Genomic DNA, 12,493 nt, shown 5'->3' with positions numbered 1-12,493 from the left:
GGGCCCAGAGACGTAATAGTATATTTCGTAACGAGTGCAAAAAAGTGTTTTTTGGCGAGTGGGAGGTCACGAGCCGAAGGCGAGTGATATAATCCCACGAGCTAAAAAACATTTTTTCACGAGTTGCGAACAATATTTTTCATCACAATGTGGCGGAAATTGAACTTTTCGTCACAAGGCCCGGTAAAACGCGATTCTAACCTCGCTTCGCTCGGTTAGATCGCGGTTTACGCGCCTTCTGACGAAAAATTGCATTCATCACAAGGTCCACAAAGTATTTTCTGACGAATGTGGCTTTATTGGCCGAGCCGAAGGCGAGGCCTATAATCACATTCGTCAGAAAATACTTTGTGGACCTTGTGATGAAAATAACTATTTAGGCACGCGGAGCGTGCCGAAAAGTTCACTTTTTGTCACAGCGTGATGAAAAATATTGTACATCACACGGCGATAAAACAATTTTCTGACTCATGTGGTTAAAATCCTCGTCTTCGGCTCGGATTATAACGCCACATTCGTCTGAAAATACTTTCATCGCCTGGTGACATAATGTACTATTACATCACGTGATACGATTTACGGCATTTTAAGAAACTCAAAAACATGAGCCTCATACCTCATGAAGAGTAAATTTCACGAGGATCAAACGTTACAAAAGACCAAAGTCGCAAGTCATCTCCATTGAGAAAGTCAATCTCATTATTTACTGAGCTTCATTGGATTCTCCACATTATTATTTGGAGCCCCGGAAAAGCCCAGTTGGACCTGAAAACAACTATTTTGTTCTAAAGAGTTAAAAAAAGCTACCAAAGACGATTGAATTAGTTTTGTCATTTAAGAATGCTGAATGAAACAAGTTAATGTCAAGACAAAAGATGATGACGCGACGAATTCAATAGAGACCAATAAATAATGAGATTGACCCTTGTAAAATTCATCCCTTACACGGTATGACCCTTACGAGGTGTGACCCTCGAGACGTATGATACTGGCGGGGTATGAACCTCGTGACTTTTATCATCCTCGCGAGGTATAATCTTCGCGAAGCTTCACGGTTTACGATAAAAGGTAACTCCGGCTGGTTTTTTACATTTTTTACATTTATTACGTAAATTGCGGGTTTTCTACAATGTCATGTAAGAAACTGTGGTTATCGACAGATGTCCAACCCTGCTCACCTTATCCTTATCCGAAATGGAAGGAATTTACTTGTTGGCAGCAGATAATCAAGGAAGACCACGTGGTCTTTTACGTAACGACGCGGGCGCAACAATCGTTCCCCTCACGGTTTTCAGGATCGCGAGTGTGTTGCACCATTTTTCCACGCTTTACATAGTGAAGAATTGAAGAAAATCCGGGGGATAACAATTAGTGGAGCTTTGGAACAACAACAATAACGTGAGTCGATGATTTTCGCTTTTGTTTTGGTGATGATCAGAGCGACAGTCAGTGAACTTTGGGCGGGTTCGGGGTTTCGGAGTTCCGGGGACCCTTGAACCGGTTCATTTAGATCATTTCATGCTTCGTATTGAATGAGACACCGTTTTTATTAGAGGAAAAATTTACGGGGTTTTGATTTTTGGGAATTCTGGGATTATTGGAGAGAATGTGTGGGATTATTTCTGATGCAATTCTAGGGGTCGATGACAGTGGGGTGTCGTGTAGGTACGTGGGCTCGGTGAGGTTAGCTTCCGAGCACGAGGGACTATATAGGCGAGTGCTGGTGCGATTACTGAAGCTGAATTTTCCGGTGGAGAATTTTTTTGAAATTTTTTTGGGAGTGGAAAGAGGGGTTTCACTTGCACGCATGAAGAAATTCAATGGAAAATCTCGCGAATTCGCTAGAAAATTCTATTGGAATTCTATGAGAATTTTATGGGGTTTTTATAGGATTTCTATTGGCATTCTATTGAGAAATTCTACTTGCTTTTTGCGCTGATTCTATTGCATATTTCATACGGAAAAGTCAATAGATTTAGAATTTCCTTCTCCAGAATCCCAATAGAATTTTCTAGCTAATTCGCGAGGTTTTCCTATTGGATTTTTCCATACGTGTCAGCATTGCGCTACTAACCTGAATCGGAAATAATGGGTCAACGGCAATAACGTCATTATTTCCAATTACCCTTTTTTCTTCCAATAGGATTTAAGGAGTTTTTTCCACCAGGGATTTATTTTGCGAGATATTCACGTTTTTGTGTTCAACACCTTCCATTTAAACCAATGTTAAACTGATTTTTTGATCTTCTATACCGACGTCATTTTTCATACTATCGTGCTAATTTTGGGCTCAAAATGTGAGGAATCTCACTGAGATTATCGGAATATACGTAACTCCAAACCGACAAAGTGGGCCCTTTTCATGTCGATGCCCACATATTTTGAATTTCTGTTCCAATTTTTCGCTTGAGATTTTTTCTATTAGAATTATTGGGCACAAATTTTCCAAGTTTTTTCCGCTGGATTTTGTTTTGTTTTGCATTACAGAATCCGAGTCGAGAAAAATTGATGGCAAGGATTCTTATAGGAAAATCTCAAGAGAAACATTCAAACAGAAATTCGAAATCTATTCACTTTTTCTTATAGAAATATTGGAATTTCAATAGAATTCCAATAGAAATCCTGTAGAAACCCCATGGAATTTCGATGGAATTGTAATCGAATTTTTTCGCTAATTCGATAGGGTTTCTATTGAGTTTTTTTCATACGTGGGGATGAGTGGTTTGATATTTTTTTTTTGGGCAGATTGAATTTTCGGAACTGTCGTTATTCACCAAATAATTCATAAAGGGGTGGGGGGGGGCAGGACCTGCGATGAAGTAATTGTCGGGATAACTTCCAGTGCAGGGACTTTTTTTTAAATTTTTTACGGGGGGTCAAATGAGGGATTCAGATTATGGAATTATGAAATTAATTCTGTGATCTGAACTAACAGCGAGCGTTCCTTTGAAGGGTTAAAGAGAAGTTTTTAATGTTACACAATAGTAATCAGATCCTTAAGCAATTATTCGTTATGGAAGCATCCATCACTTGACTGCATGGAATTTTTGGAATATTCAGGGGCGAAGGGGAGGAGATTTTTGTGTATGAATATTTTTTTTGAGACATTAGGGAATTTACTATCTAGATCAGGGATGGAGTTTATGGGATTACGACGAGAACTTTCGAGTGCAGGGATTTAAAAAAAAAATTTGTGGGGATAAAATGAGGGATTCACGGAATTATGAAGATAACTTTTTAGTTCAGCGTTCCTTTGGAGGATTGAAGAGAGATTTACAATGTTAGAGAATAGTAATCAAATTTTTGACTGCATGAAATTTTTGGAATATATCAGGGGTGGAGAGTAATAACGTTATTACGAAGATAAGTTTTAGGTTCGAGAATTTTTTTAACCATTTTCCCCAGGGGCGAAATGAGTTCTTTATTTTAGCAGTCATCGTCATTTTCAATTCCTGAGCAAATCTGTAGCGAAGTGGTAAACTAGGATAAGTGCCATTTTTTTGAAAATTGTTATGTTGCGTGAATCGAAAATTCTCTCAAACGTAGTTAAATTTTTTAACTGAAAAAGTTCTATTTTTGCACTTATCCTAGTTTATCACGTTGCTACAGAAATCGGTCACCATTGCCGAGCAATCGTTATTTTGAACAGCATTTGTCAGTATAATTAAGTGTAGATATTGGATGTGATTGGGAAATGAGATGGAGAATCGAGTTCCAACAATTGACTGACTTTTCAATGATTTCAGGTAATACAGTCTAAAAATGGCCGCCAATTTCTTCAACAGATTGGGACAAATCGGTTTGGGAGTTGCTCTCACTGGTAGTGTTGTAAACTCTGCTCTTTACAACGGTAAATATCGATAGTATTGATTATGATATCTAATATTCTATTGACAAGAAAATATGATTAAGTATAATTTCATAACTTCGATAATTGTGAATTCCCGCTGTTGGATTTTTAAACAGCAACTAAGACTCCTTAAGATCTATCCCTAGAAACCAGATTTTTCCAACGATTGTCTCCATGTTTTTCATACATAATGTTTATAATACTCCCCAGCTATTGGAAACAATTCTAAGTAGCTGCACTACAAAGTTTAAGAAATAATAAATAATGACACGCACGAAAAAATTTAATAGAAAAACCTATCGAATTCGTTAGAAAATTCTATTGAATTTCTATTAAACTTTCTATTAGTTTTTGGCTGATTGTCTTGACATGTTCAATAGAAAAAATTCCATAGAAAAAGTTAACAGAATTCGATTTTTCTATATAACTTATTCTTTTCATATATTTTCTATAGAATTTGCTCGGCTCAAATTTTCCAAGTTTTTTTCATTCCATTTCTCTTTTCTTCTCATCAAGAAAATCAAACGAAAAAACTTGGAACATTTGAGCCGAGGAAATTCTATAGAAAATATATGAAAAGAATAAGTTATATAGAAAAATCGATTTCTGTTAACTTTTTCTATTGAATTTTTTCTATTGAACACGTCAATAGAATCAGCCAAAAACTAATAGAACAGTTCAATAGAAATTCAATAGAATTTTCTAATGAAATCGATAGGTTTTGTCATTAAATTTTTTTGTCCAAGGAGTGTAAATTAGTAATATTTAACCACATCATAAATCATTCAAATAGGAATTTTTTCAAATTTTGTGAATTATTCATTCGCAATATCATGACAATGTTGAAAAAAAGTCTGACAAAATTACTGAATCCTTGAATGCCATAATAATGAGGATATGATAACAATCTTGTAATTTAGGAACAAAAAATTGTTTAGTTTTCTCTCAGTGTAAAACTATTACTTCAATACTTTTAAATTAATTATTATCAATGAAATTAGACTGCCGATTGAGCATAAACTTCTTGACCCGAATATTCTGTTCTTATTAACTTCTATTTAGAATTCAGTAGCGAAGTGGTTTAAGTCGACTTATTTCCCAGTTGAGTTTTTGAGTAATATTCCCGAATCTAAGGGAGATAGCGAAATTTTCGTAATTACATTTGTTGTAGCTCTCAATCGGCCCTACAAAAAAGGTTATAATAAAAATTTTGTTATCTCCCTTAGATTCCGAGATATTCATTGAAAACTGGTCAATAGTCAGAATTGACTTGTACCGTCTTACCACTTCGCTACTGAATTTATCTCAAATTTTAATCTTGAAGATTTAAGTTATATTGATACTACTTGAAATATTTTTCAGTCGATGGAGGTCACAGAGCAGTAATCTTCGACAGATTCCAAGGAATAAAGCCCAACGTAGTGGGTGAGGGTACCCACTTCTTCATCCCCTGGATCCAGAGACCCATAATTTTCGACATCCGTTCACAACCGAGGAATGTCCCCGTGATAACTGGCAGCAAAGATCTGCAAAACGTCAACATCACCTTACGTATTCTCTTCAGACCCGTGCCAGAGTCGTTACCCAGAATTTACACCATTCTCGGTGTTGACTACGATGAACGTGTCCTACCCTCCATCACGACTGAGGTTCTGAAGGCTGTTGTTGCACAATTCGACGCTGGAGAACTCATCACACAGCGTGAGCTGGTCTCGCAAAAGGTCAGCGAGGATTTGACTGAGAGAGCTGCACAATTCGGTGTCATTCTCGACGATATTTCTATTGTGAGTACATATTCAGTGGTATCCCATCACTAATTAAGTAAATCTCAACTTTTTATTCTCTAGGGTATTCATTTATTGAAATAATATTGGTTTTGTTTGAATGGAATACGTAATGTCGCTTTTAGTTTTCAATAATGAAATTCAGAAGCGAATTGGTTGGATGAGGTAACACGATGAGTTAATTTCACTTTGAGATCGATAATAAATCCGTTGATAAATGTGAAAAAATTGATAGAAAAGAATCTCTCTCTCGCACACAGTGTTCCATTCCCTCAAATGAATGAGTGAAATAAAAAAGGGGACATTCATTTATTTTAAACTTTCCTCGACAAGATTCATAAACAATTAAAAAATGTTTAGTTGAAGCTTATCGCAGCGTCATCTGCATATATTAGCATCAACTAAATTCTATCTGGTTACATATTTAGCATTTTCTCAGGTATTCCCTGCATGTAAATAAATAATAGAAATTATTTAAACTACCGGAAGCCAAATTTTCACCTCATTTAACTGATTTCCGAGAATATTTTGAGTATAAATAAATCTATTAATAATCCGAAGGGATGATTCTTAGGGAGAAACGTCATTATTCATTAATTATTTATCACAAAAAGTCTCAATTTTTAATACTCGCAATTTCCTAATCATCTTATGAATTTTTCCCAGATAGAAAAAATATTTTCGAACAGTTCAAAACAGAAAATCAATGTGAGACTGTCTTGAACACAATGTTTAAATAATCAAATTATTACCATAAACAATAAATTATTGTTTAACTAATAAATTATTTAAAATCCCTGATGTTAATCCGGAAATGTTGAGAACGATTTTAACGAAAAAAAAATTCTCGAATTTCTCTCACATCTCCACATTTTTTTCTTCACATTTCGTCAATTTATTTATAAAAACAATCATGAAATTATCTAATACAATCTAGTATCATCATTAATGCTGTGAAAATCGATGATTTCCGTAAGAATCGATTCATATTCTTCTTATTTTACATTCATCACGACCATTTATCTCTTCCAGACTCACTTGACATTTGGCAAAGAATTCACTCAAGCCGTTGAGTTGAAACAAGTGGCCCAACAAGACGCAGAGAAGGCTCGTTTCCTGGTAGAGAGAGCCGAACAGCAGAAGAAGGCAGCAATTATCAGTGCTGAGGGTGACGCAACAGCTGCAAGTATGCTCGCAAAGGCCCTCGGAGAGGCTGGAGATGGTTTAGTCGAGTTGAGAAGAATCGAAGCTGCTGAGGACATTGCCTACCAACTAGCTCGCTCTCGACAGGTCTCCTACCTTCCATCTGGCCCTGGTCTCCTCCTCAACGTTCCCCAATAAAACATCCCAGACGTTCTCACTAATTTGACAGAGAAATATTAATATTACACACAGAGAAAGTGGATAAATGGTGTAAAAACGGAATACATTGTTGCATTCATTGTAAAAAAGAGGCATTTTGTAGTAATGGCGTGAAGTTGACGACTTCCCTTATCTGTTAATTTAGAGCACCCTTTAGAGTTTACAGGGAGAATTAAAGATTCTTTTTCTTATTTTTAATTCATGTCTGTCTTGTTGTGGAGTAAATGATAGAAACTATTGATTCTTCGAGTTTATTGGTTTTTCCAATTTTCCGTCAATAAATTCGGAATTTTCGTGATTCTTCGTGAGTCTTATTCAACCACTGCCACTCATTGTTATCACCTTAAAATACGAGAAATAACAGTGAAAAAGGTTGAGAATTTAACAACAGACATCGGTGAAACTTCTCGTGCTGAACTACAGAAATTCATAAGAACATGATTGACAGAAGAATGCATTTCCAGTGAATAAATAAAATTGTTGGCCTAGGTATATGTCTGTTCAATTTATTAACCAATACTTTTCAGGAATGGGCGAAAGGAGTATTCGAACGCTGGATATTCAGGGATCGGCATGATTATAAATTATAATTAATATGATTTGATTACTTGGATAATACATAATTCGAGAGGATGATTTTCAATTAATTAAGCAATGAATAGACTGGACCAAGAATTACCAATTATTTTTCTCATCGACAATTACCATTGCTCCTGAACCATTTTTTGATAAATGAATCATCACCCATCAACCATTATTAGCTAATTAGTCAATTTTTGATCAGAATACAAAATTAACCGATGAGTGTATCAACTGTTAATCGTTTTTTATTTTTCCTCAATTAATTAAAGAGGAATTAATTGAACCGGGAAATTTCTGATTAACCCCGATAGTGACTAATTAGGATTCAGAAAAAAAACAATTATTTAGTCGAGTAATTTTTATGCAGATTTGCAATTATTTACCCACTCATCAATTTGAATTCATAATTATACAATATTCCGATAAATGGTCAATCATACCAAGACAACGTTCTTCGATGCGTGAATCAATTTGTGATCGAAACCAAATAAACTTTTCTTAGGTAATTGACGTGAGGAATTTTTTGATTATTTCATCAACGCATAATTATCGCTGCATATTATTCAATTATTCAATGAATCGTCAATGAATCTCCAAAATGATCCAACAATTCAATCAGTGTAAGAACTTATCAATTCTAGTACTTGATCGTAGGAAAACCACTGGAGCGATTCATTCCAGTAATATTCTGATATCGTTAATCCCAGTTACATAATTTATTCATAAAAAATCTTTGTCTTGGCAATTTTGAATTTTTTCTCCACAAAATTTTGGAAAAACTACGGGAGCGATTCTCTTCAAAATGGAATCAGGTCTAAATTACATGGAGACATTCCGATTGCGTCATCGATCATCTTGATCGCAGAATTTATTCCAAAGAAATCGTCACACCCACTCACATAGACGTTTTGTTCAGATGTGTTCAAAAAATTTTAAACACCTTAAAACATGGAGAAATGGTAAAAAAAACTAATGATTCATTTTCAGAGTGATTACAATAACTGCCCGATAGATCATTAAGTTGAAAATGGTTAATTTTAACGGACGATTAACTGGATAATCAAATAATGGTTGAAATTATCCATTGATCAATTTAGTGGATCGATTTTGATACCCTTTGATGACTAATCAATAATAAATTAATAAACCCGTTAAATCTTAAATTAATTGTTGAAATTAACAATTAATTTCAGTAGTGAAGTGGTAAACGGAGATAAGTCGACTTATCTCCCAGTTGAGTTTTTGAGGAATATTTCCGAATCTAAGAAAGATCGCGAAATTTTCGTAATTACATTTGTTGTAGGACTCAATTGGCTTCACAAAAAAGGTTATAACAAAAATTTTGCTATCTCCCTTTGATTGCGAGATATTGATTTAAAACTGGTCAATAGTCCAAATTGACTCATCTCTTTTTACCACTTCGCTACTCATTTAATATTCAACAATTTTGTAATTAAATAAGCAATTATCAAAACAATTAGGAAGTGTACATTATTGATAATTCACGGACTGAAGAATCAATCAGTTTTCTGTGATGATTGAGGATTGATCCGATAATCAGATAATTGGCCGTCCTGATTAATGATTATTCGATCAACGAATTAATTTGTGGTTCTCATTCATGATGGAAATGATGATTAATCTCCTAGTAATTCCGATTACTGATTTTTTTATTAATCGATCATACTCTGCTGACTGTCGATTGAAAATTTAATGCATAATTTTTTGTTGTGATTACCGATTGACAGAATAATCGGCAAATCGGAGAATACCAATTAACGATTGAGGCTGATAACTGGAATTATTTCGAAAAATATTGAAGAGTTAATGATTATTGTCGATCTCTAACGAAAGAATCTATATCTTCTCTCTCATTTGATATCGAAAGATGAGATTGATTGGAATCGATAGGGCATCCAGTGCCTTCACCCGACCGCATTGAATGGAGAAGACGATATGATTTCTCTACCGGAGAAAAACATTTGATTGGCGGTCCTTCTATATTTGATAACTATTAAGGATAATCGGGCGAGCCCGGAGGGTTAGAAAAAAAAAGCAGCCATTTTTTTACGTATTGTTTAAATAATGGAAAAGGCGTGTGCAAAGTTTCAGACTGCTGGGGAGCATGGTTAATTTATTATGAATTTTTGAAAAAGTGGTCATTTAACCGGTGATCTTATGGAAATCACAAAAAAAAGTGCAAAACCCAAGGAAAAAATGCAGCCAAAGTCATGAAACTTTAGACACATTTAGAACATGTGATCAATGATTTTTTGAGTGCAAAATATTGTCACCTAGGAGCATTGTTTATTAATAATAGCGAAAAAAGTACTGAAAAATGAAATTTCTGCGCACGCAGCCCAAACAAGTTCCAACGTTCCAACGTTCCCCAAAAACTTCTCATTTCAACAATGAGACAAAGCGTAATCCCCAGATCTTCTGTTGCTGAAAAATTCAAAAAAAGGGAAATGATGTTTCATTCATTGGCGCTCCAAGAACAGAGCGCACTGGGCTAAAAATAAAGGAGCCACATGTCACTGCAACAAAAAAGAAGAAGTGACACGCCTCGATGACGTTATAAATGATAGGCTGTTACACGTAGACCGAAAACACAAGACTTAATTGTTTTCCCAATGAAGGATTATTATTATGATACGTTTCACTGGTGTATCGGTGAAGAACTATCCATGGGACTTCTTCATACTCATCTACCTCTGTTTCCTGTCCTTTACCGTCCATACGCATCCCGCATCCTTCATATTTTTCCTTCAACTGTGCACACTGCACCTGTTACCATCGATGTTGTGCTTTAAGGCATGCACGCGAGCCAGCATATGCCAACGTCGTCGTCCTCTAACGCTGGGAGAAACTCCTCAGAGGTTTGAGAATGCCCCAGGGGCAACTGCTTCGCATTTTTCCCTTTCTCATGGGTTAAATATCGTGAGGAAATTCTCGGTTAATTGAAAATTTATAAGTGAGGAGTACTGATTCGATCTGGTGTTATGTCCGGAGACGTTGTCAGTGTCGGAGGACAACTTTTGAATAAAAGGGTTATTTACGGAAAAACATTGTTAGAAATTTTTTGAAATTTCATGGAAGATATTATAGTAACTAGGCAATCATGCGCGCTGTCGCGCGCGACCACCTTCAAGTGAGCGCGGTAACGCACAATAACATCCTCGTAACGACGAAACTGTTCATTAGTTCTCTTAAAATGCAAGCAACACTACTACTTTCGACTCAAGGATACAGTATTCCTGTTCACTTTCGTCTGATAGCTATCTACTATTATTCGATAGGTTACCACGCACAATATAGATGCGCACACTTTTGCGAATTATTGTATGGGAGGGTCGAAGCGACAGATTGATTCCGTAAGTAATTTCCACCAAGTCAAATTAACGCTCCGCGGTTGCTTCCAGACTGATTCATAAATTATGGTGTGATTTTTTCCACTTCTTAGTCTTTGAGGGGATCGACCTGTCGATTCAGCAATTTTGACAGCGCTTGATTTCGCAGGTGAGGTTTATCACCTGGTATGTGTCTTCATTGTCAAAGAGTGCTATTGCAATGAAGCGTGCACGTGCCGAGATGGTGAAACATTTCTTGTTTACGTTCCATTTTTCGGTACCATGTTAGTGAGGTTGAATTAAATATTTAACAAGTGTATTTGAGAATAACTGTGAACTTATTAAAAAAAGCTAGATTATAGATTTTTGGACATCACACTTGCAGGAAATTTATTTAATTAAATTAGTATTTTTGGAGGGACACGGACGAAAAAATTTAATAGAAAAACCTATTGAATTCGTTGGAAAATTCTATTGAATTTCTATTGAACTGTTGTATTAATTGTTGGCCGATTCTATTGAAATGTTCAATAGAATTCAAAAAGTCAATAGAATTCAATTTTTCTATACAACTTACTCTATTGAGATATTTTCTATAGAATTTCCTCGGCTCAAATTTTCTAAGTTTTTTCGTTTGATTTTCTTGATGAGAATGAAATAAAAATAGAATGAAAAAAACTTAGAAACTTTGAGTCGAGCTAATTCTATAGAAAATATTTGAAAAGAATAAGTTATATAGAAAAATCGAATTCTGTTGACTTTTGTTATTAAATGTTTTCTACTGAACATGTCAATAGAATCAGGCAAAAACTAGTAGAAAGTTTGATAGAATTTTCTAACGAATTCGATAGGTTTTTCTATTAAATTTTTTCGTGCGTGGAGTATTTGTGATTTATAATAGTGGTTGAAAAAAATAAGAAGATTATACATTGGGGAACTGGAGATGAACAGAAATGTGAATAAAAGGAGTTTATCGATAAATATATGTTTAGAATAATTGTTGAAACATATCGATGAGAAAAACTGAAACGAATGGAGTTAACAGAACGTTCAACTGAGGGGAATAATAAAAAACAATTGTGAGTATAAGGAGTATTGTCTTGAGATATTATTGATATTGAGAGAATGGTCTCACAATGAGATCTTATGGAAGTGGGCATGTTCGGAATTATCGGGAGGTGATTCCAATTGATGCGATGGATCACAATCCGATGAGGTGGTTACCAGGTTTTTGAACTTGAGTTGAATAGAGTAAATAGGGTGAGTATTCTAAAGAGTTGGTACTGTTTATTATTGGAAAGACATAAGAAAAACGAAGGGGTTGGGAAAGAGAATAAATGCGGCATTTGCACGTGAACAATAAGATTTCATGAGATGTTTGAGAACGCCCCAGGAGCAACTGTTTCGTATTTTTTCCTTTCTCATGGGTTAAATATCGAGAGGAAATTCCCGGTTAATTGAAAATTTATAAGTGAGGAGCATTGATTCGATCTTGCAGGAAATTTATTGAATTAAATTGGTATTGTTGGAGGGGGCATTCATGATTTGTATTAGTGGTTGAAAAA

General features: G+C 35.2%; 1 protein-coding gene across 1 annotated transcript; it reads left to right on the top strand.

Moving 5' to 3' along the window:
- Positions 1-1,271: 1,271 nt before the first annotated feature.
- LOC107037166 (protein l(2)37Cc) lies at positions 1,272-7,488 on the top strand. Its single transcript, XM_015255563.1, has 4 exons — positions 1,272-1,398; positions 3,747-3,850; positions 5,213-5,634; positions 6,667-7,488. The coding sequence occupies exons 2-4, from the start codon at positions 3,763-3,765 to the stop codon at positions 6,973-6,975; spliced, it is 819 nt and encodes a 272-aa protein (XP_015111049.1). The 5' UTR covers positions 1,272-1,398; positions 3,747-3,762; the 3' UTR covers positions 6,976-7,488.
- Positions 7,489-12,493: the final 5,005 nt, after the last annotated feature.

The sequence above is a fragment of the Diachasma alloeum genome, unplaced genomic scaffold, assembly GCF_001412515.2.
Source record: "Diachasma alloeum isolate Michigan unplaced genomic scaffold, Dall2.0 Dall_scaffold_00214, whole genome shotgun sequence".
In the NCBI taxonomy this organism is placed as follows: Eukaryota; Metazoa; Arthropoda; class Insecta; order Hymenoptera; family Braconidae; genus Diachasma; species Diachasma alloeum.
The sequence above is the reverse complement of the archived record's forward strand: the minus strand, read 5'-3'. Positions and strand labels throughout refer to the sequence as shown.